The sequence below is a fragment of the Callorhinchus milii genome, unplaced genomic scaffold (genome assembly GCF_018977255.1).
Source record: "Callorhinchus milii isolate IMCB2004 unplaced genomic scaffold, IMCB_Cmil_1.0 Scaffold1, whole genome shotgun sequence".
In the NCBI taxonomy this organism is placed as follows: domain Eukaryota; kingdom Metazoa; phylum Chordata; class Chondrichthyes; order Chimaeriformes; family Callorhinchidae; genus Callorhinchus; species Callorhinchus milii.
In genome coordinates this window covers 18140105-18166373 of record NW_024704742.1, presented here as the reverse complement: position 1 = coordinate 18166373, position 26269 = coordinate 18140105, and the positions used below count along the sequence as shown (strand labels likewise).

General features: G+C 40.9%; 1 protein-coding gene across 1 annotated transcript; it reads left to right on the top strand.

The window, feature by feature from the left end:
* The first annotated feature begins 5525 nt into the window (after window positions 1–5525).
* Window positions 5526–24540, top strand: LOC121850261 (von Willebrand factor A domain-containing protein 2-like). Its single transcript, XM_042340978.1, is given in 14 exon segments — window positions 5526–5536; window positions 7223–7286; window positions 8878–8952; window positions 9794–9927; window positions 12204–12313; window positions 12461–12652; window positions 12752–12885; window positions 14059–14203; window positions 17315–17370; window positions 19226–19333; window positions 21796–21813; window positions 21917–22486; window positions 23345–23560; window positions 23563–24540. Coding segments are annotated over 13 exon segments (2154 nt in total). The 5' UTR covers window positions 5526–5536; window positions 7223–7234; the 3' UTR covers window positions 23907–24540.
* The last annotated feature ends 1729 nt before the right edge of the window (window positions 24541–26269 follow it).

Genomic DNA, 26269 nt, shown 5'->3' with positions numbered 1-26269 from the left:
AAATGGAAATACCAGACTGTATCAGCATTACATATAATATTGCAAATAAACGTTGCTTTTTTATTCTTCATTAGAAAATGTAAATTGTTTCTGAAAAGAATTTTGTAATCTGAGAATGTTAACCTGAGTGGTTTATGGGCAGCTGACAAGATATTCAAAGTAATGAACCTTTGACCCTCACAGCAAACCCTGTGAGTGGAATGCTTTAAGATGTTTTTACTTGGCTGCTCATTGCTCAAAATGACAGAGAGGCTTAAGTAAGGAGAACTCTATTATACGGTTTAGATGACATACATAAAAATGTACTGGAAAGACTCAAAAAGAATAGAAAGAAAAGTTTCTTTATATTTTATATAAACCTAGTTGCCTTCGGTGTTTTCTCATTTTTTATTAGGTCAGTCCAATTTTCTTCAGGTAATTGATTTTGTCATGAATTACATTTGGTGTTTTCACTGATGCACATCTTAACACAGAAGAGTCTTATGCAATGCTATATTCAAAGCAAGGAATGTACACATTGTTAAAACAGCAATTTGTCAGGTTGCCTCAGTAAACCTTGAAGCCAAGATGCTTGTCGACAGTTTTTATGTGATATTGTATTAAATAGGATTAAGTTCCCATTAATAGTTTAATTTGAATTAATCAATTTTTTTGATTAAGTGGTGCTTCCAAGGTTCCAAGTATGAGGCAATATGCAATAGTACAAATTTAAACCTTTAAATTGGGTGGAAATTAAAACATAAATTTAATCTACTTTCACAAGGAATATATTTCATACCACCTGTACCCTTTGCAGCTTCGCTTGCAACCAAAGGATCCAATATGGAATGTAGATTGACACACAGACAGACATTTTGTCTTTATCTATATTTATCTGGGAGAACTCCTGTGGGAGGTCTCCTTTTGGGACAACTCAGTCGGAGGACTCGGCACTTTCAAAATTTAATTTTAAAATGTAAGATTGCAAACGTAACACCACCATTTAAGAAGGGTGGGAGAGAAAAGATGGAGAACTATAGACCAGTTAGTCTGACATCAGTGGTAGGGAAAATTCTTGAGTCCTTAATTAAATATGGTGGTATGGGATTCCTGGAAGACTATAACAAGATTAAGCAGAGTCAACATGGCTTTACAAAAGGGAAGTCATGCTTAACTAATCTTTTAGAGTTTTTTGAAGATGTATCTAGCTGGTTAGATAGGGGGGAACCAGTAGATATAGTATATTTAGATTTTAAAAAGGCATTTGACAAAGTGTCACACAAAAGGCTATTGCACAAGGTTAAGGCCCACGGGATTAATGGGAACATATTAGCATGGATTGAAGAGTGGCTAACGGGTAGAAAACAGAGAGTAGGGAAAAATGGGTCTTTCTCGAATTGGTAGGATGTGACTAGTGGAGTGCCACAAGGATCAGTGCTTGGGCCTCAGCTATTTACAATTTACATCAATGATCTAGACGAGGACATTGAATGTAACATATCTAAATTCGCAGATGACACTAAACTAGGTGGGAGAGTAAGCTCTGAGGATGATGCAAAAAGATTACAACGAGATATAGATAGGCTAGGGGAGTGGGCGAGTAGGTGGTAGATGGAATTTAATGTGGGGAAGTGTGAAGTTATTCACCTAGGTAGAAAAAATAGAAAAACAGATTATTTTCTAGAGGGGGAAGAGATTAGATAGAGTTAGTGTTTAGAGGGATTTGGGATTTGTACACCAGTTTCAAAAAGTTAGTTTGCAGGTGCAGCAAGCAACTAAGAAGGCGAATGGCATGTTATAATAAATAATAATCCTTGCATTTGATATAGCGCTTTTCACGTCTTCTAGATGTCTCAAAGCGCTTCACAGAATATACTGTAAAGTGAATTGACTGTATATTTGTGGGCGAACACGGCAGCCAATTGCACACAGCAATATCCCACAAACAGTCATAGATTAAAAATGACCAATTTATTATTGTTTTGTTTTTTGGAGGGATTATTATTAGGTGTGTGGAGTAAGGAAACTTGCCCAAGGTTTCGCCCTCTGCCTGGAATTGAACTCAGGTCTCTCGTTTGCAAAGCGAGTGCTCTAACCACTGAGCTACAGGACTCCTGTTAGAGTTCATTGCAAAAGGTTTAGTGTATAAGAGTAGGGAAGTCTTGCTGCAACTGTATAGGGCCTTGGTGAGACTGTACCTAGAGTATTGTGTGCTGTTTTGGTCTCCTTATTTAAAAAAGGACATACTTGCCCTGGAGGGGGTGCAGCTTAGATTCACTCGGTTAGTTCCTGGGATGTGGGGTCTGACCTATGAGGATAGGCTGAATAAACTAGGGCTGTATTCTCTAGAGTACAGAAGAATTAAGGGAGATCTTATTGAAACATATAAGATTCTTAAAGGGCTGATAAAGTAGACACTGAGGGTCTGTTTCCCCTGGTAGGAGAATCTATAACCAGGGGTCACAGTCTTAAAATTAAGGGTCAGCCTTTGAGAACAGAGTTGAGGAAACATGTCTTCACTCAGAGGGTAGTGAATTTATGGAATTCACTACCCCAGAAGGCTGTAGATACTCATTCCTTGAGCATCTTTAAAAATAGAGGGATTAGGGGATATGGGGACAGGGCAGGTAATTAGAGTTAGGTCTGAAGATCAGCCATGATCTTATCGAATGGCGGGACAGGCTCGAGGGGCCGAATGGCCTACTGCTGCTCCTAATTCTTATGTTCTTATGTAATTATTTTGTTGTTGCCGCGGCTTAGCTTTGTCTGTGTTCTTTACTTTGTTCCCACTGCTTGGCTACAATGCGTGCTCTGTGACCCAGGATGCCACAGCGCCACGGTCAGCTGGCGTGGCCACCAGGTGTAACTGCAGTTTGTGTGTACATAAGTACATGCTCTCTGATGCACGATGCCACAGCGCCACTTTGACTCGGCGGCCACCAGGTGTAACTGCAGCAAATAACACAAAACTGAAAATAACTCATGAACGATAGGAGGTACCTGAAAACAAATATGCCCACGACACTTCCAGTTGCAAGACCTTTCCAATGAGGTATAAATCATGTCTCTACATCAATTGGTTATTGAGATCCTTCTTGAAGCGCAGACATTGTCGTTTTATCAGTATATAAAGACAGATACAAGATGTACTGGTAGCATGTGTGATTCAGAGGAAGCTCGCAGGAAGTTTCTGGTACCTACCATCCATCAAGTGAGGACTCAAACTTGGGCTTGTCGGATAACAAATGACCAATTAGTGTCTATTCTTGCAGGGAGGTAAGTAGAGCGGGATGTCGTAAGAGCTGAACTGGCTCCAATGTGACATAATAATAATCCTTGCATTTGATACAGTGCCATATCACAACAACAACAGCCACAACAAGATTCCATTTATAAAGCGCCTTTCACGTCAGGAGGACGTCCCAAGGCGCTGCACAGTTGGGTCATGACCTGAGCAGGGGGAAATGGTCAGGGTGAGGGGAGGGAAGGGAGGGAGCGAGGAGGGGGAAGAGAGTCGAGAGGGGAGCTGAAGGCTCGGTCAAAGAGAAAGGTTTTGAGACCGGCCTTGAAGGAGGAGAGGGAGGAAGCAAGGCGAAGGCACTGGGGGATAGAGTTCCAGAGCCTGGGGGCTGAGAGGCTGAAAGCCCGAACACCGATGGTAGTGCGATTGGGGCGGGGGACGTGGAGCAGACCGGAGCCAGAGGAACGGAGGGTACGGGCAGGTAGGTAGGGGGATAGTAGGTTGGAGAGGTAGGAGGGAGCAAGGCCGTGAATGGCCTTGTAGGTGAGGATGAGGATCTTGAAATCAAGATTTCAAGTGTAGTGATGTCTCACAGTGTAGTGATGTCTCAAATTGCTTCATATGATATACTGCAAAGTGGATTGACAGTGTATTTTGCAAGCAAAGTGCGGCAGTCAATTTTTGCACAACCACGTCTCACAAACAGCGACCAAATGTATTTGGAGAATTGTTGGCCAGGACACCAGGAGAAACTCCCCACTCTTTTTGAATAGTGGCATGGGATCTTTAACACCCACCAAAACAGGGAGATACAACCTCAGTTTAACCTCTCCTCTGAAGGACAGCACCTCCGACAAAGAAACATACCTCCAGCACTGCCTTGGAGTGTGAATCCACAATCTTCTGACTTAGAGGCAAGTGTGCTACTACTGAGCCAGGCTGACACACAGGATAATTCCATACCGATCATTTAATGCATCTATTTGATCGTGTGTGACGTGTGAAGTGTGCCAATGTATTTTGCCAATATTTGGTTTTGAATGAAGGGACATACTCATTGTAACATTTAATCTGTGTCTGTCTCTCTATGCATAAGTAACTCAGAACAACAATTGTGGCCTCCTACATAGATTAAATTAGTAAGAGCTCACTATTACAGATGAATTCCAGAGAAATATGATTCCAGGTCTGATCAAAATAATTTATTGTCATTGTTGATTTGAATATTCATCATTCCCAAATGCACATGTGCTATTCACCATGACATTAGTCTTGCTAGGATTCTCTGCAAGCAGTGACTAGAGTCTGTGGCTGACTGTACTGTAGCTCTAGGAAATATTAAGTGTGCAATATTATATCTTAATAGCTGATGATGGGTAGACTAATGATTTTTTTTATATAGTTAAAGCATAGGCAGCATCTGCCCCCAAATCAAAGTCCCCAACTCCTTCAGGTTCCTGTGCCTGCTCCAGATAATAATAATAATAATAATAATAATAATAATAACAACTTGTGTATATATATAAAAGCGCTTCACCAGATATACAGTAAAGTGGCTTAACTGTGTATTTTGTGGTAGGTGTTTGCCAAGATAATAGAGCTCACAGTTAAAAAGATTTTGATATTGGAACTTTGTTCCTGTAGGTTATTCAGTGTATCTCAGTCTCCCACAATATCGATACCGTTGAGCATATTTATTATTCTATACACAGTGTACACATGGTGCATATTTCAGCAATGCTACAAAAAATATCACAGTGAAAGCCTAGTCTTGCTTACTTGAGTCCAACCACAAACATTAGCAGAGAAAGAAAGATGCAACAATATCAAATCCTGGCAGTGGAAGAAAAATAAATGAACAAAACAAAATAACCTTTAGCAGTGGAAGCATTTCACGTATCAAATGCAAAGATGATTTATGCATTGTGTTACCCAAATATAAACCTATAAGCCTTGTTCCTAAACCTCTTGGATGAAAGCCACGCAAATAAATAAAGATGTTTCCTCTCTCGTCGACGCTTTATCAGCGAAAGGAGGGTGTGCGCTCAACCTCTGGGGGTGACTGCAGGGCTTTGCAGTGCGTTACAGGTGTCAGAAGAAAGTGACAGTAGGAATTTGAGTGAATTGCAGATGAATTGCAGATCGGTCAGGTTCAGGGCTGCTCTCTCTCTCTCTCTCTCCCCCTCTCTCTCTCTCTCTATCCCTCTCTGCCTGACTTGCATTGCAAAGTGGGAACATGAGCCAGAAACTGACAAGAAGGTAAAGCTCTGCAAGTGGCAGGTCCTCATCCACCCCAATGGTCAGGGCATTGCACAGGTGAGTCTCTCACTCTTCAGGTATATATATATATACACACACTTTGCACAGTCATCCCGACCTGTTTAAATTGTTTAACCTCACGTTTTGCTGTTGCATTAAAACCACAACACAGCGGCTCGTAATTTATGAGTAATATTCAACTTTTTTCAAAAAAAAATGAGAGTGGACTGTGTTGAGAAACTTGGTGCGATTGTGGAGGAGGTTCAGTTGTTTATGCTCACAAACGTCGGGGGTGAAATCCATGACTGTTCATGTCTTCTCCCACCCAATGCCCCAATGCATCAGACACAAAATAGTCTTCAGTCGTCGTGACAATTGCATTCACTGATCGTTGTCATTTCAAATCATTTAATATCTCCCAAAGACCAGGGGAACCTGCATTTCACTTTGCTGCAGAAGCCTTCGATGTTATTGAGTGACATCTCCAGTCGCTTTATTCCCAGAGAGGGACATAGCTCTGTGTTTTGAATCTAACCCGCAGTCAATGTTTTGTTTGGCACCGAAATGATGCTGTCATTTTACTGTCACACTTCACGATTTAATGTGATTTTATTCATCAACACACACACACACACAAAAAAAAACATGAGGCCGTTTGTCACAAATAGTTTAAATAGTTTCTGCCCCTCTCACTGTGTGTGTCTCTCTGTCTCTCTCTGGTGATGGTGCACTGGGGAATCCACTGGTGTGACTGACTGGTTGCTCATGAGAACTGGCTCCTCAAACTAGCTTATGATTATGATTATGATTATGATTATGATTATGACCAAGGAGAAAGGAAGAGGCAACTGAGACGAAGGCGACCCTCGAGTAGGGAGACTACTGATCCACAGAGTGATCCAGGATTTCAAGTGCATCAAAAACCAGGGGCCAAAAAATGTGCCATTTCCATCCCTTTCAACAGTCCTGGGATTTTACTGCTGCTCCAAGTGTTCTGCTTCCACCGAAAGGCTACCCGTGAATACCAGAGCTCTCAAATATCTTTTTAAACAACATAACAAAAAGCAACCTCGCTTGCATTTATGTAGGGTCTGGGAGCTCTCCAGACAAGACAGCAAAAGAAAGCATACAGCAGTTTTCATTCTCAGCCACTCTTTTGTACTTTAGCAACTTTTGGAGGTCCCAATCATCATCATCATAACGACAATAATCTTTGGATTTCAAATAGCAAGTTTTCATTTCATCAAAATGTCTCACAGCACTTCATAGGATTTTACTGGAAAGTGTAGTGACTGTGTAAATTTCCCAACTCTTTTGTAAGTATTGAAACATTAACTGACAAAGTCAGAACCCATAGGATTCATGTTGCTAATTTGCTTTGAAAATGTTTCCCACAAAATTACCAAACACACCAGATGCAAAGATGATAAATTATTTGTAAAATTTGGTTTCTAGATGAAGCAAGCTGTTGAAAATATTTCTGACCAATATTTGCTGTAAATAACATTTCATTCAATTGCTGCAATATAACCTTATTTTTCCTTTTTGAGTTTCTGCATCCAAAAGAAGACCTGGGTTTGATTTCCTGGCAGGGTGAAACATTGAGCAAGTTCCCCTACTCCATTCAGTTTCACATTGATATTGGAAATTGAATTACTGAACCATTGCGGAAGATGATGAGCTGAGCTAACATCATGTATTGATTAATATCTATTGTGTTTTATTTTTGTATCTATCCATTAGATACATTTCAAGATGATGCATCTCAGTCAAAGTTTCTGTCTTGGGCTTTTACTCATGGTTTTAGGTAGGATTATTTTTTCAACTTCATTTTCTCGAAATAAACTGTCAGATAACTATTTGTTTTATGATGTACTGCGTATGTAGTCATTGAAATTTTATTACAAACCATCATTAATCTAAAACCTTTTTCAGAATGTGTGTTCGTGCTCTCTATGTTGAAGGATTGCTGCTGAAAAAATGGTTCTATTTGTATTGAGTGATAGTATAAAACTCTCCATGACAGATCCAATGCTAGTCACATATAATATCCTGACAAGTTGCTGGAGCTCATAAGAACAATTTCCACTCCAGAAGCCTGACTACAGTTTGGCATTGTTAGCCACAAGTTACATAAAGTCATCAACATCTGCATTACTACCAGATGCCGCTGTTTATCTTCTTGGGGTGATATATGTGCTACCACCAAAACCACCACAGTGCACTCAGAAGTGTGAATGCTACCAACTGAGCCATGCTGACACACAAGTGTGGGACCTGAGACATTGGACCCTAATGATTATTTAACGAAGTGTTGTCCTTTATAACAACTTTGCCTATACTTTGCCTGTATTATATTCACTTCTATCGTTAACCTCATTAATAGTTTACAAAACACTTTGAAACATTTATGCTGGTGCTAATAAATTACAAGTTATTATTGTAATATTGGGGTGAAAATGTGAGATTTTACAATAGAATCTGTTAAGAACCATGGAATTGTTCATAAGTTTTCATGTAGTGTATATGCTGTTTGCATTGCTGCATTCCAAGCAATGTTAAATTGGAGCACTGGAGTCAGATGCTTAACTTTGCTGAAATGATGTGGCCAATTGATAAAGAGGATTTATAGAATCATAGAAATTTACAGCACAAAAAGAAGCCATTCAGCCCATCAAGTGTGCACTGGTCTTTGGAGCTATTCATTCAATCCTATTGCCCCTGCCTTCTGCCCATACCCTTTCACCTGTAACTTTCATATACAGGATCTATCTACTTTCCTTTTGAAACCCACGGTGGACTCTGCCTCCACAACCCTTTTATTGCAGGGCATCCCACATTCCCAACAACTCTCTATAGTAAAAAAAATTCTAATCTCTCCTTTTTAGAAGTAGATTAAAACCCATCAGTGTCCCAGTAAAGTTACAAGTCTTCCTAGTGCATCTAATTACCGTAAGAATTGTTTGCATAAAAATAATAATAATAATAATAATAATCCTTGCATTTGATATAGCGCTTTTCACGTCGGGAGGACGTCCCAAAGCGTTTCACAGAACACACTGTAAAGTGAATTGACTGTATATTTGTGGCCGAACGCGGCAGCCAATTGCGCACAGCAATGTCCCACAAACAATCGTAGATTGAAAATGACCAATTTATTATTGTTTGGGTTTTGGAGGGATTATTATTAGGCGTGTGGAGTAAGGAAACTTGCCCAAGGTTTCGCCCTGCCTGGAATTGAACTCAGGTCTCTCGCTTGCAAAGCGAGTGCTCTAACCACTGAGCTACAGGACTCCACAAAAATAGATTTGAATCCAACCTGAAATTTCAATATAAAAGAAATTCAGAATCTCAACTGCAACTTTATTCTCTATAATTTTTTTTCCCCCTATGACCAGTTTCCCCAGGAAGTGCCATGCAGAAGCTAATGGCTGACAAGGAGACAATAGTAAAGATTTTATCTTCAGGAAAGTGTAAGTTGAATTTTCATACTGTTCTGAAACTTCAGATTAGTGTAATACAAAAGCTAAGTGTGAATCTCACCTGGGAGGTACATAAATAAGTCCAGTCAAGCAGACTAGCTTCTACTTTATTACAAATAGATTGAAGCATTCAATATCTAATGAATCCCAGCCATGTGACAGTTGAAACACAGTAAGATGGATAGGCAATTATCTGTTTGATTGCATTTAAAGCCAACAATGTAAAATATATAAAATACCTATGAGGTACTTCTATACTTATAGTAAAGATAAGGGTGTAACCCTAAAAATGGATTGCTCTTGTTGTTCACTAATTGACAAGCATCATATCCTGGTGATGTAAATTGCATCAGTACATACAAAATCTATAATTTCATTCCTTGCAATGTGACAATAATGATGTTTTTTCTGTGTCTGATAGAGCAACGTCCCCAAAGAAGGCAAGTGAACAGATAATTCAATGCAATCTCTTTCCACAGAGTGATGAATATTTAAATTGAACTATTCAGAAAGACATATTGTGTCAGCAAATTCAAAAGGAAATTAGATATGTATTTGGTGAAGAATCAATTGCAGGGGATGAGAGATAGAGTATTGTATGATTGATTTCTTTATTGGAACTAGTTAGATGGATCATAATAGTATTTTCTGATCTTGTCCATTCCTATGTACCTAAAATTTTGCTTGTAAGAGCAGCATTAATCCGCCAAGTTTGGTTTGAAATTATGGATAAATTCAAATGGATATGTCAGTCTTTAATGTACAACTATCAAAATTGCATGACGAATTGACTCTTCTAAATTTAAATTGTATCTTTCCTATTTTCTTTTAGTAATTCAATGCTCAGAAGCTATTGATGTCTTATTGCTGATGGATGGATCCTATAGCATTGGCAAAGGAAGCTTCGAAAGATCAAAACGTTTTGCCACCAAGTTGTGTGATATTCTCGACATTAATCCTGACAGGGTAAGAGGTCTATCTGCAGAAAATTAATACAATAAAGTTAGTTTTAAAATTTGTATTGAAATGACTCATATCAGATATGGGAAAATAAAAGTGCATCTATGCTGATGATTTACTTTATTTGATAAGGTCCACTGACCGTCAATATGTTTGTGGTAAATTAAACTGCCACTTATTGTTTGCAGCCTAGTAGTGCAATCTTAGTGCATCTGTAAAGTGAAAGCTCAAGAGACTCAGTTAACCTTTAGAACCAATAACAAGTCATAATTATTCTGACAGAACTCCAGTTACATTATAACTGGAGTATTTCCAGCAACTTCAGCTTTTGTTACATTATATTTTATTGTAAAACCCGGAAGTAAACAAGTTATTTATGCTTAAAAAGCGACAGTGACCCCCTGCACAATCACATACGTCCCATAGGTATCAAGAACCAAGACACTGGCAGATTTATCTCTCCTTCACTTACCCCTCTCCCACCAGTACTGGGTGTGTATCTGGAATGTGAGAACAATTCTTTTGTAGCCTCACAGACTTTGTCAGCTCCCTTTTTTGACAACAAAGAGTCTAGCATGGAATACAGGAAAAATAGTAGCATGTAGACATTGAGATCTTTTTGTGAGTTTTAAAATGACAAGTCAATTCAAACTTTACAATTTGCTGATTATTGTGTGCTTTGTATTGATTATTTTTCCAGGACAGCTTCAATTGTGTGAGTCACATTTAATGGAAAAGAACAATCCCAAATCAAGTAACACCCCTAGATCTCTTTCAGCTTCAACCCCTGGCAAGTTCTATCCCATCCAGAGAGCGCATGTGCCTCCTATTCTTACGTCCTATATGCGTAAATTGTTGAAGTACTCTGATATGCTAATTTCAGGTGGACTAAGACTGAGTTAGGCTGTTTTCACCGCCCACCCCATCCCCTCTCCCCCAATCTGTGATATTATGGCAAACGCTATAAATTTATCATGGATGACTGAATTTAAAGCAATCATTTCAAATTGGGCTTTTTTTTATCATCCTAAGAAATGACAATATTGAGAAATGGACCAATTTTCCCATTGATGTCATCGACAAACATGTTGTAGTTAGGTGTTGTGTAGTTTACATACATTCAAACTGCTTCTAAACTACACTGAACAATGTGATTCCAGTCTTACAAGAAAATGCCTTACTGCAATAATGTTATATTGTTTCATATTACCGATACCAATGGTTTTTCTAACCAGATTATAAATTTAGTGCCACCTTATTAATTTTATTCCATGAACTGATGTGCAACACAAACTCAAAAGGCAGTTCACACAGAAACTTTACAGTCAGAAGAAAGAAGTCTTTCATCCTATCAACTTGAGCCACATTTGAAGGCTCCCTGTTGTGACAGGACTTTCAAATCCATATCCTCTAATCTTTTTTAAATGTGCTAACAAACGCTAACAACTACCCTTGGCTAAGCATTCCATGCCCAAGTAATCCTCTGGAAGACAACCTTCCAAACCTTTACTACTCCTTTCGCCACAATCTTGAATTCATGTCCTCTTATCCTCAAATCTCATTTAATCAAGAATCGAAGTTTAACTGGATTTCACCTTGCTTGACCTTGGTGTATGAGCAGCTCCTCAACAGAGGTATCAATACAATTTGCAAATGTTACTCTTGTGAAGTATCAAGTCAGCAGGTTTTCAAATGTTGGGATGAGCAGGATGAACTACAATAGTCGTTTCTAGTCCTATACATTCCATGTTCCAATGCATTCAGTTAGTTAGATTATGGTAATGTATATTGTATCTTAAATCTGACACTCACCATTAATTAGTATAGTCTGTGGAAAATATCAATTTGCAAGTTTATGTTTGTCTTTACGTGGATCTAATGATCGTATTTTATGAATTGTACGATTTGGGGTTAGTTTCAGGTAACGAACTGTCAACAATTTGGTCACTCAATCCATAGCTATTTGTGGGACACTGCTGTGTACATTGGCTGCCGTGTTTTACCCACAAGATACACAGTCACTACATTTCACAGTATATTAATGATGAGCTTTGAGATGTCTCAACGACGTGATAAGGCGTTATATCAAATGAAAGGATTATTATTAACAAGTCGGAAAACACTCAAGTTTGAGCACATTTAGCATACAAATGATGCCGGTCAGTCTATTTAATTGTTGATGTAATCTGTTATTCTAAACTGATGCTGTAGCATCTGCCCATTTCCCAATTGTTATTGCTCAATATTGTGCCATTATAAACATCTTATGGTCTTTTGAACAGGTGCGTATAGGAGTGATCCAGTTCAGTACAAAACCTAAACTAGAGTTTGGGTTGGAGATCTACTCGACAAAAGAGGAAGCAAAAGAAGCTATCAAAAGAATTATCTTCAGGCATGTCTGACCGATTTAGATGAAACTCTTGACATACACAAGAGATATTTTTTGGAATGTGCAACTGTCATTTTGTATCTCATTGCATCATCTCACTCAAAAGCATTAACTCATTCCTCTCTTGCCCCCTCTCCATGTTTCACATAGGGGTGGAAGTACTGAAATTGGTAGAGCAATGAAGTACGTCTTACGTAAAGGGTTTCACGGAGCACGGGAAAGTGCACCGAAAATAATTGTGATTCTCACCGACGGTAAATCTCAAGACAATGCAACACTTCCATTGAGGTTGGCCAGGAACAGTGGAATGACCGTATTTGCTGTTGGGATTAAGCATCCATCGTAAGTGTTTTACTGTGTTTAGTGATCTCTGTGATGCTGATTGTATTCTTCGGTAAAGCTGATGAGTCTTTCTCTGACTCACTGTTGCGCTGTTTGTAGGTGGGAAGATCTGAAAAGTTTAGCCAGCAATCCCAGTGAATTACATGTGTTCTATGCGGAAAACTATGACGATGCAATCAATGGTCTGTTCACTACATTGACTCAGTCTACAGTCTGTTCTGACATCCACCCAGGTAGGCAACATAGATCTCTAGAGCTTCAAGACAGCAAACTCCAGTAATGTCCATGTATGATATGTCCATTCCTCATGCAAACACATATATATATTGTATTTTGGAAAGAACTTGCTTGCCCATATATAGGGGTCAATATAGAAGTTGAAGTGTTTTCCTTTAAGTAAGGTTGGATGCTCATCAAGGGATATTAAGACATTTTCTCACTTTGAGTGTCATATTGTAAACATAAAATGAAAAAATGGTTATTTTTAGCATTTGGTGTATGATAGTTCCCATCACTGCCAAGCTCCATTGACTTCCAATTGGATTGATTTTAAGATTATAGACTTTCAAATCCCTCCATTCTGATGTCATTTCTTTCACACTATTATTCTGCCTGTCTTACCACTTTTCAAATTGTGCTTTATTATCACTCCTCAGTCCTTCTGTTCCACGAGCAGCCACCAAGCTTTCAGCCACTATGTCTCCTCGTCCAATTTTTCTCCTACATTTTCACATCAAAAAGCCTTGCTTCCTGTCCCATTGCCTTTAAACCCATCTTAAAACATATCTCTTTAATCTTGCCTGTGGCCAATAACTTTCTCCTACATTTTCACAACAAAAAACTTGCTTCCTGACCCACTGCCTTTAAAATCATCTTAAAAACATATCTCTTTAACTTTGCCTGTGGCCAATAAATCTCTGTCGGATCACTTATCTAGCAAGTAGTTTGAGACATTCATCCTACATGAAAAGTACTGTACAAGTGCAAGTGGTTGTTATAGTTTTGTGTCCTGTGACCTTCATAAATCAGATTGCTAATCTAGGCACAGGCTTTTGCTCAAACCAATGAAAAAATAGGTTGAGACTGCTGCAAACAATTTTATTTAAAAAATACTTATAGACAACAAATTGAAGGAGAACTTAATTCCATCAGACAATAGAAACAGATACCGGAGATGAAATATAAATGTGCTTGTCCACTATACCATCCAATCCAACAAAACCTTAATTTCATGACGCAATCACTTTTGGTTACACTTAACCCCACTCGGAATGAGAAGCCTCTTGAAATGCATGAATCCTTGTTTCAGCACTGCTGTCATTTTTTTTCGATTTACTTCTATTCTGCATTGAAGTGCATAACAAGTACAAGGATAGTTCAGTTACAATTTTCTCTGGTTTATACAGCCTGCAGGGTGGTGTCACAGTTTTGCCTGAGAACAACAGTGGACGCAGAAAAAGAATATCATGGGAAGCATGTTTGTTGGAAAAGCAAAAAGGATGGTGGCAAGCAGCATGGAAAACCCATGGCTACATTCTGTCCATTTTACAAGTTGGTGTCTACAGCTCTTGATGACAATGTGTAAACCTAGTTTGCGCATTAGTTATTTTGATTTGATTTTATTCCTGATAGGGACGCTGCAGAATGAAGGCAATTTCAAATATATCTAGCACATTTGGACAAAAAAAATCCATAAAGACAGAAAGCCTGAATATTTTAAATGAGTTTTTAAAGACATTTTAAGAAAAGCTCCAGTTTTAGGAGGGCATTGAACTTGTACATTTCACTTGTACTTTCTGAGGTGCATACAGTGTTAAATGTGATGGAGAAAGTAAACCCTGAGCAATACTTGCAAATATGCCAAGGAAGTAGGAACAAAGGACACAGGTTGAGGTTTTTGAAGAGTAATTTTAGAACAAAAGAGCATTTTTTACATAGAAGACTCTAAACAGCTGGAATGGGTTACCAGGAAGAGCAATCGAGCCTAGGACATTGGAATTGTTTAAAAAGCAGCTTGATGATGGAAAAACATTTGGGATAAATCAGATCAAGAAGGGCCTTTATCATCAGATCTTGCTTGTGATTTTATGAATGGTCTTCAGAGGTCCTCAGACCTGCTGGGTCAGTTTTTTGGCCTGGAGCGGAGGAATGTTGCATGCAGGATACCTGGATAGATTTGAATAGTGGAATTGGGGATATTTAAGAATTTAAGTATTCTGGAGTTTTTGCTTCATTCCCATTGCTGATCAAGGAGTATTGAGCTTTCACCCAGTGAGTGGAATGGATGAAGTGGAACAAATAACAGGATAAGTTTTTCATACTCAGTGGAATGAGTGAGGTTGATGGGCTGAATTGCCTTTTTTATTCCATGCCATCATATGTTCTTATAAACAGAGTTTCTGTTACTTACTTCTCTGCTTGTTAATGACCTGGTGATCACCTGGGGCCTCAGCGTCTCGGATGTCACCATCACTGACAAGGCCATCTCTGACCACCATTTCATCTCCCTCAACTCCCATATCCCTCTCCCCGCTGCCTCCAAACCTACTACCATCTTCTACCGCCCGTGGAAGAAGATTTCCCCGCAATCCCTCTCCGCTGCCCTGGAGTCCTCTGATCTCCTCCCCCTCTCACAGCAACCCACTCGCTGCACTCACTCTTCTCCACCGCACCCTCTCCACCGCACTCGACGTCCTTGCCCCCCTCAACTGCCTCCTATTCCCGATCCTCACGCTAGTTCACCAGCCACCTCCGCTCGCTTAAGGGCCAGGTGTGGGCTGCCGAACGCACTTGACTCAAATCCGGCCTAACAGTCCACCGCCACATCTGGCTGGACATCATCAAAACCTATCGCTCCGCTCTCGCCTCAGCCAAATCATCCTTCTATTCCAGGTTAATCCTAGAGGTGAAAGGCAATCCCAGGCTCCTGTTCTCGATTAACCAGCTCCTCCGCCCTCCCCGACACGCCTCACAGATACTTTCCTCTGACTCCCACTGCGAGAAAATGCTGGACTTCTTTGAGTCGAAAATCAAGGGAATCCACTCAGCTGCTACTGCCCTCCCAACTTCCAACCCCTCCCTACTCCCACCCCACACAATTACCCATCCGACAATTACCCATCCCTCCTTCCACACCTTTGAACCTGTCACTCCCTCCTCTGCTTCAACACAGTAACCTCCATGAAGTCCACCACCTGCTCCCTCAACCTGATCCCCACCCCTCTCCTTAAATCCCAGCTCCGCCTCCTTGCCCCACTACTCGCCGACATCATTAACCTCTCCCTGTCATCTGGCACTGTTCCTTCCCCCCTCAAAACAGCCACTATCACCCCCACCTTAAAGAAACCTTCCCTCGACCAATCACAGCTATCCAGCTACCGGCCCATCTCAAAGCTCTCCTTCCTATCCAAGGTCCTTGAGAGAGCTGTTGCCTCCCAGCTTCGCTCTTTCCGCTCCTCTCACTTCCTACATGAACCCCTCCTATCAGGTTAGGGTGCTGCCCACAGCACGGAAACTGCTCTGGTCAAGATCACAAACGACATCCTGACCATGTGTGACCAGGGCTCCCTCTGCCTCCTCGTCCTCCTCGACCTCTCCATCGCCTTTGACACCGTGGACCACTCAATCCTCCTCCGCCGCCTCTCCTCCCACCTCAAACTTCAAGGTTCTGTCCTTGACTGATTCAGCTCCTACCACTTTGTTGTAGCAAACGGCTTCTCCTCCAGCCCCCTCACCGTCTCGTGTGGTGTACCTCAGGGCTCTATCTTCGGTCCTCTCCTCTTCACCGTCTACATGCTCCCCCTTGGTGATGTCCTCCGCAGACATGGGGTAAATTTACGCATGTATGCAGATGACACCCAACTCTATCTCTCTGCCCCCACCCTCAACTCCAGGACTACTGGCGTCCTGACCGACTGCCTGTCCAACATCAAGTCCTGGACGAGGGCCAACTTTCTCCAACTCAACGTCAGCAAGACCGAGGCCCTCCTGATTGGCTTGGCCATTGCCTCCGCACCTCAGGCGCTGGCAGCATCAGCCTCCACGGCTGTACACTCAACCTCACTAAGCCAGTCAGGAATCTGGGTATCTTGTTTGACCCTGAACTGTCCTTTCTCTCCCACATCCTCACCATGACCGGCACTGCCTACCACCACCTCCACAATATTGCCAGCCTCCGCCACTGCCTCAACCCCCCCCACCCGGCTCCCGAAACCCTCACCCACGCATTCGTCATCTCAAGGCTTCATTATGGGAACTCTCTCCTCATCGGCCTTCCCAACTCTTCCCTTCACAAGCTGCAGATCATCCAAAACTCTGCAGCCCATGCTCGGGCCCCGACACCTGACTGTTCAACACTTTGGGACGTCCTCCCGACGTGAAAGGTGCTCTATAAATGTAATGTTGTTGTTGTTGTTGTTGGATTATTATAGGGTGGAAAATGTAATGCTTCATTTCTGCAAGGCTATTTCACACCCTGTGGGTAGACAATTCAGTATTTTCACAAAACAATTACAGATCTCTATATTAATATATATATATATGAAATAATATACCTGGTGATCTGCACATTTGTCACTGTATTGCATAGTCAGGATTATTTTAAATAGCTGATCAAGGAGAGCGGTCCTAATATTAATAATTGGAATTTTTTAATCTTTCTAGTTGGAAAAGGGTATTTCATAGGATTCAAAACCGATGCCACCGCACTGTCTGCCCAGGTAAATGCATGTTCTGCGTATCAATTTTTACCTATATTTTCCCTATGGCAAGGTTTTTCCTAAGCTATTTTGCACTAGCTCCCCTTCCTGCTTTTAGGTCTATTCTTGCTACACGCCACTCCCCGATTATCTTGCTCTGTAACTTGCTACCGTAATATAGCACAGTGGCCCAGGGTAATACATGCTCATTTCTGTGAGGAAGATCCTCATCATTATGAGACAATGAAATTGAAGGAAAAAGGTTATAAATTGTTAGTTTGCAAAAAGGATTTATAAATAGCAAATTCTGGGTTACAGCTATCCATCTGGAACTGTGCTCAACAGCTGATCATGCTGAATTGCATGAACCAGGGTCTACTGCGAGATATCCAGGATTCTCTATTTGCTAATCCATTTGTGAATCTTGCAATATATACCATAGTATAAAAGTGCTTGGCCGTCCTCCCGGCATGAAAAGCGCTACACAAATGTAATTTGTTGTTGTTGTTACTACCTTCTTCAACTTCATTGTCATATTGTGAGGCTCTTCCTCACAGCAAGGAGCAGGTATCAAACAGATATTAAGTTTGATTCACCATAGTGCAATTTGGACCTCAGCTTTGAGTTACTAACCTCAGCTGGAAAATCATGGAAGTGGTCCAAAGTGGAGGCAAGGTGCTTCCCCCACAGTCAGAGATGGAAACTCTCAGCACTTGGTCTTTCAGAGGCAAGAGACACACAGCTGTCCCCTACAGCAAAGAGAAACAAGCAGAAAGAACAAAGCAAAAGAAGCAAGAAAGAAATAATAACAAGTTATATTTATACAGCTGCTTTCCTGTAAAAGAAATGTCTTGAATTGCTTTGCAGAAGTGAGTTACTATTGTAGATAAACAGCTAATCCATGGAACAGCATACCACAAGCAGTAGGACAAAAGGCCAAGAAATTCAAATTTGGAGTGAACTTGGATGAAGAAATAATATAAACCAAGTTAACAAGGACACTTCATTACTACCCCAAATTAATAATGATCTGAGGCCACCAAATATTTGGATATTATTTCTGGTGAATGGGTTGAATTTACAGTTGGGGTTAGAGTTAAGATGAAATTATCCTTTCTGCTCCACATCCGTGCCATGACCTGCTTTGCCTTCCCCCACCTCCGCAACATTGCCTGGCTTAGCCACTGTCTCATACCGCAGGCTGTCGAAACCACACATTCATAACATTGAGGTTTGACAATGCAAACTCCTTGCTTGTCGATCTCCCCAACTCCTCCCTCCATCCAGAATTGTGCAGCCCATGTCCTCTCCCGCACAAGGCTTCATGACCCTATCACCCCCACCCTCGCCCGACTCCACTGGCTTCCCATCACACAGAGGATACAGTCCGAGATCCTGGTCCTCACCTTCAAAGCCCTCCATGGCCTTGTTACCCCCTATCTCTGTGACTTCCTAACCCCCTACCATTCTGCCCGCTCCCTCTGCTCAGCGGGCTCCGGCCTGCTTCATGTCCGCCACCTCGCCTGCCCCACCATTGGTGAGCAGACCTTCTGCCACTCTGCCCCTACCCTTTGGAACTCCATGCCGCAGTCCCTCTGCCTTGCCCCCTCCCTTGCCTCCCCAAGACCCACCTCAAGACCCTCCTCTTCAACCATGCTTTTGGTCACCCTGCTTCCCCCCCTGCCCTCCACCCTCCCCAATCCCCAGCTCGGGTCCGAAACGCTGACTATCCAGCACCTTGGGACGTCCTGCTGACTTGGAATGCGCTAAATACATGTCATTTTGTTGCTGCTGTTGTTGTTGAATTGGTTGTCTTTCCTGTCACAGTAGTTCCACAGATATGACAACATGATTTTGCTTGTGTTTGCTATTGCAGATCCCTGTGATTCAGGCCCATGTCTGAATGGTGGTACCTGCATCATGGAGACTGTAGATGAGTACAGCTGCTTGTGTCCCCTTGGGTATGGGGGGGATAAAAACTGTGGTGGGTCTGTTTCCAATAAGGTCTATGACTTCCCAATGTTTCTCTTCCTCAGAGTGACACAATACACCAGGTTTCCACTAGTTTCATTTCAACTAAAGTTAAACTCAGAAGTCAGAAAAAAAGGCACAATACTGCAGATGCTGGAAATCTGAAATAAAAACAGAAAGTCACTGGGAACTCTCAGCAGGTCAGACAGCATCTATGGAGAGAGGAAAATGAATCATTGACCTGAAATGTTAACTCATTTTCCTCTCCATAGATGCTGCCTGACCTGCAGAGTGTTCCCAGCAACTTCAGAATAAGTCAGAATCCTGATTACTACCCAGTTGTGGGTTGACATAGATACACATAAAATGTTACAGCATGGAAATATTTTATCTAACTAGTCCATATCTGTGTTTATACTCCAAATGAGCATACACCCCTCTTAATCACCTCTCCCGTATCTCTCTAGTCCCTCCCTTCTCCCTCACATCTGCATTTCATCACAAGGCTTCTCCAAATATTTTTAAATATTGACCTGGTATGCAAATGGCAGAAAACTTGGAATGACGTTTTTTACTGAGCCTATTTGCTGCAATAATAAATAATAATAATAATAATCCTTGCATTTGATATAGTGTTTTTCACGTCTTCTAAACGTCTCAAAGCACTTCACAGAATAGACTGTAAAGTGAATTTATTTGTGGGCAAAATGCGGCAGCCAATTGCGCACAACATTCGTGGATTGAAGTGACCAATTTATTATTTTTTTCTTGAGGGATTATTATCAGGCGTGTGGAGTAAGGAAACTTGCCCAAGGTTTCACCCTGGCGGGAATCGAACCCAGGTCTCTCGCTTGCAAAGCGAGTTCTCTAACCACTGAGCTACAGGACTCCACGATTAAATAATAAATAATAATCATGTCTTAGAAAAGTCTCAAAGCGCTTCACAGCATATACTCTAAAGTGAATTGACTGTATTTTTGTGGGCGAAACACGGCAGCCAATTGCATACAACAGTGTCCCACAAACAGTCGTGGATTGAGTGACCAAATGATTATTATTTTATTATTATTATTTTTTTGGAGAGATTATTACCACCGGAAAAATAATCCGGCAATCGACTAACAACCGGGTTCCTAGTTACTGTTATGTAAACAAGGCGTATAGAGTAAGGAAACTTGCCAACGTATCATCCTGCCTGGGACTCAAACTCAGGTCTTCTCACTTGCAACAGGACTCCACATGTATTATTAGGACAGACATAACTCAACCTGTAGCTGTGAAGAATACTTAGAACAGCACCTTGGGACTTCCTCCCAACGTGAAAAGTGATATACAAGTGTAATTTTGTTGTTGTTGTTGTAAATCCCAAATAGTTTAATTCAGCAACTTTTAACTATTAATTTGGGTTAGGGTTTGTGATTTAATTGATGCTTGATGTTAATCTTATTTTTGCATCACTATATCATACCATTTAGTGGTCAGCCTGTTTGCCCTCTTGCCTCTGAATCAGAAGGGCATTGGTTGAAGCCCTACGTCAGGACTTTAAACTCATAAAGTCTAGGCTGACACTCGAATGCAGTGCTGCTGGTGCGGGCATCCTTTGAATGAGGTCCTGTCTGCCTGCCCAGGTGGATGTTAAAGATCCCACGTCATGATTCAAAAAGAGAAGGGTGTTTCTCCCAGTCTTCCTGCCAGCAATCCCCCAGATAATATCAGTTATTCATGGCTGTTTCTGGAACATTGCTCTGTGCAAATTGGCTGCTATCCTTAAATATACAGTCTCTACACTTTACAGAATATGTTGTGACGCACTTTCAGACATCCTCCTGACCTGAGAGATGCTCTTTAAAATGGAAGAATATTATTGTTATTATTTCACACAGTTATGCTGTGGTGACATTACAGCTATGTAGGATATAATATATATCAATGGCGGTCAGGCATTCAGCATCTCTGCCCCCACACTCTGGAACTCTATCCTGCAATCCTCTGCCTCAAAACCATTCTTCCCTCCTTCAAGTCCCACCTAAAGACCTTCCTCTTCGACCATGCCTTTGGTCACTCTTCCACTCCCCCTGCCCTCCACCCCTACTGACCCCAACTCTCAGTTTGCGTCCAAAATCCCTGATTGTCCAGTGCCCTGGGATGTTTTCCCGCCGTGAAGGGTGCTATACAAGTGTAATTTGTTGTTGTATATCTATAATGAAGATCTGAACCTTTGGATATTTTAACTGGCTTACATTCACATTGGAATATGTGTATTGTGAACCAAGCGTAAGAAATGTGTTTTGATGTGGAGCCTGGGACATGCTTTGGGTGTGCAGTGAACTGTTAAAAATGTAAGTGGATGTGTATTTGTTACGCACCACTAGTGGAGAGAGTTTATCTTCATATGAAATCCACACAAAGAACAGTAGTATAAGATTCATGAAACACTTTTCTTTGCTGATAACATATCTTTGTTTTATCACACAGCTGGAAACAAATACCTGAGTAAGTACCTAAATAAAACAATTGATTCAGTGGAATGTGCCATTGCAGAGAGTGTAGCATTGACTTGATCTCATTAACCTATGTATTTATGTGCTAAATGCAGAACCCGCTGCCATTACGGACTGTACTGTCGATCTGCTCTTTTTGGTGGACGGATCATGGAATATGGGCCTCGAAGGATTCCATCAGGCAAAAGGTTTTGTTAAACTCCTTCTTCAGTCTATCATGGCTTCATCAGCCATGGTCTCAGTGGGGTTCGCCCAATACAGTGACAGTGTTCGTATGGAGATTGGAATGGGACAGTACAGCACCTTCAGTGACTTGCTGAAAGCAATCGATTGGATTCGCTTCAAAGGAGGCAACACCTTCACAGGAAGAGCTTTGCAGTATGTCGCTGAATATGGCTTCAAGACCAGCGACGGCTTCAGAAACAGTATTCCCCATGTTCTCATGGTGCTGTCCAATTCTAAATCACGTGACTCTCTGATCTTCCCAGCACAGTATGCCAAAGAGAGGGAAATATTGATCCTCTCTGTTGGGATAAGCAGTATGATAAATGAACTAATCCAGATAGCTGGAGACACAAGGATGGCCTTTACCTTTAACGGAGCCCAGGAGCTGCACAATAAGGTTTTAGAGCTGAGGAACAAAATATGTGGATTGAACACACCTGGTAAGTTTTTAATTTAATTTGAGTATCTTGCTCTTCAGCATAGATCCCTAATGTGAGACTGATGATGCTTATTCTTTGCTGGTTAAGGCTGATTAGTCTGTTAGCAGGCTGTATGGAGACTTTATAATACATATTTACTTGAAAAGGAAATATTTGCAAGTCTATGGAGTAAGAGCGCTGGAGTGGGACTAATTTGATAGCTCTTTCAAAGAGCCAGCACAGGCACGATAGGTAGAAGAATGGGCTCTTTCTGTGCTGTAAGAGTCTATGACTCTACATCAGTGCTTTGCAAAAAATTAAAATGCCTTCTTTGTATTAAATACATTGGCTCTCAGTGATTCCTCTATCAGTTATATCCTCTGTAAACAACTGTATTACAGTGATGTATTAAAACACACCAGCGAGAACATACAGTTCTGGAATTCCCCTCATTCACAGTTAATGGAGAATGTGCTGGTGTGAAAAGGGGTGGGGTGGAGGGGGAGTGAAGAATTGCATCTATTTGTAGCCCAAATGTGATGAAGCCCATTTTATTCTACGGACACTGCAGTTAGTACAACTTTAACAACAACCACTTCTATCTGGCCATTGAAAATGTGACTAAATATGTTGATGGTTGAATAGAGTGTAGCTGAGCAACTAGCAATAGTGTAGAGTTGTTCTTCTGTGTCACCTGCAACTTGATTTTCTCCTCACTTTGACAATTTTTAACACAGATCGTCTGCATCTCACATTGATGACCATTTGTGATAATAATGCAAATGAGGGCAAATGCAAAACCTACTTTATATAATTTGTGTACAGTGGACAGTATAGCACCAATTAGTTAATTAATGCTGTTTCGTCACTGTTTAACAGGATGCTTTTCCAAATCTTTGGATTTGGTATTTGCTGTGGATGCTTCGAACAATGTTGGAAGACAGAATTTCCGTTACATAAAAGGCTTTGTGAGGAATGTGATATCCCATTTTGATATTGACAGAGAACTTACGCAGGTTGGGATGGTGATCTACAATGACAAACCCCGAACCCTCTTTAACTTGGATGCCTTTGACAGTGAAGGAAAAATGAAAAAGCGATCAATTCAGCCCCATTCCTGCATGGGAATGCTCTCACTGGGAAGGCTCTACAATATATCTTGGAGGATACTCTGAGCATCCAGAGGGGAGTGAGGCCAGGAGTTCAGAAGGTTGTTGTATTAATCACGAATGGTCAGAGCACAGACAACGCTTTGGCCGGTGCTGAACACTTGAGACAAAATGGTATCATAATAATAGCAGTAGGAGTGGGGAATGCTCAATCAGCCTCACTGCTTAGAATTGCAGGAAACCCAAAGTCCATGATTTCTTTGTGGTCCTATGAAGATGTTAAACATTCTGAAATGAATCTGGTACGAAAAATCTGTGAAAGTAAGTGGTAAGACATTCAACTGAATGTCAACAAACCAAAGCCTTCCTGCTCGGCCTCCTCTTGTAGCTTCCCGACTGTTCATCCCAGCTCACAGAGCCTGTGTACAATCTTGATGTTTGCTTTGATCTTCAGCTCTCCTTACAACCTTTGACTAAGTTCACTTTGGTCCACCTCTGCAACATCATCTGCGTTCAACCTTAACTCACCTCTTAACTCAATGGAGTCAAAGCTAACTTCCATGCGTTGATCACATTTATTTGGATTTCTCCAAAGCCTTTCTTGCTGGCCTTCCTAGCTCCAGTTTATCCAGAACTCCACAGCCTGTACCTTTTCCATTACTAAGCATGCAAGCCCTTTGTCTCTTTCCTCACCAGGCTCCACCGATTTCCTATTGATTTCAAGATCCTCAGTCTAACTTTCAAAAACACACATCCCTTGTCCCACCCTACCTCAGTGAACTCCTGCAGTTCTACTCACCTATCCACCCCTTCCACTCTGCTAACTCACATCCCCTTCCTCTGACCAACCATTAGTGGGTGAGCTTTCCGCCATTTACTTCTCTCTGGATCTCTCTTCTTAAATTGCTTCACCTCACACACTCCCTCGCTGCTTTCAAAATCCTTCTAAACAGTTTATACTGTTGAACTGTTTTGACATCTGAGGTACTATGAAATGCAAATTCTTCCTTTTCTTTCACATGGTTCTCTTTGCCACAGTTTGAGGATCTGGTGCTCATTTCCTTGAGTGACTACATTAGGAGTTGCTTCAGGGGGTGGGGGTAGGTGTGAGACCTCTCATAGTTGAAATGACCCATTCACTGGATCTGACAGATTTGATGTCAAGGGAACAAAGCAGTGAAGCTTCTGGCTCCAGGCCATCTGAGGAAGCTGCAGTCAGCGGCATTCCGAGCACTGGAAGTTGCGAGGAATTCAAGCACCTGGACCAGATTTCCTCCATCCTATTGATGAGGTTACACAACACAGAGAGTAACATAGAACAGGGCAAGTTGTTAACAGATCAGTAACAGCAACAAAGAAGATTAAATGTTTAAATTAAAATTATATCAGGATTGGTGTAGATTTCACTGATTGGCAGATCAACAGAAATCCCACGTATGACTTTGGGATTTAACAAGTTGGGATCTCTTACACTGAAAGCAACAGTTTTTTCATGATGTCATTTTAATAGATTTCCCATTGTAAAGACCTAATGAAAAGATTGCTATTTTTAGCGATCGGCACAAGATACACATATTTATTATTTTTTTTATCTCCAGTGGTATGAGCTTCAAAAACAATTGGACTTTGCAGGAAGGATTGCATATAAATTGTTATTAGTGTTAAGCCTGGATCATAGCTGCATTTTCTCATCAAGTATCCAGTGTGTGAGCCCTGTGTGATGCCTGGTGGTTCAGACCTCTCTGACCAAGATAGGGCAGGGTAATGGGATTGGATGGATGGCTTGCTCTGAGACCAGATGCAGAATCAATGGGATGAACAGCCTCCTTCTGCGTTGTATATTTCTATGATTCTATGAAGAAGAAAATAAAACATTACTACATTTAGAAAATGGCTGGAAAATACAAAGGAAACTAAAATGTGTTAGAAAAACTAAAAAAAAAGAAAATTAAGTATAGAAGGTAGAATGGGGATAAGGATATGACAAAATGAATTAAGATGTGTTTTTTTTATTTTTTACTTGAAATAATGATAATCCTTGGATTCAATATAGTGCCTTTCAGGTTGGGTGGATATTCCAAAGTACTTATTTTAATTGCTTTATTTTAAATGCTTAGGTAGTTTATAATAATAATAATCCTTGATTATTTGATAGGGCGCCTTATCACGTCCTTTAGACGTCTCAAAGCTCTTTACAGAATATACTGTAAAGTGAATGGACTGCATATTTTGTGGACGAAATGCGGCAGCAATTGCGCACATCAGTGTCCCACAAACAGTCGTGGATTGAGTGACCATATTTAAAATATATACATTGCAGTAATACAGCTACTCCTGGCCTAGTATTTGAATAGCTTTATTGCTATAATATTAGTTATTAACAGCATTACAAAGCATGAACGTATAAAAGTAAATAGCACAGAGATGTGTGGCTAAGGTGATTTAGCTCACTGTTGTGGCACTCATTACAAACAGCAATGAATTCAGTGTGTAAAAACCTGCTTTACTAAAAGAAACTAATAGAAACCTAAAGTAAAATTTTGCAACTTTCTTATTTACATGTGAAAGATCAAATGTAATTCGAAAGTGTTGTTCTAGTTTATCCTGAGAATCTGCTATCAGTTTGAACTTTGTACATATTAAAATGAACACCCAATGACAAATGAAACACGGTATTGAACATTCCTTTAATCTA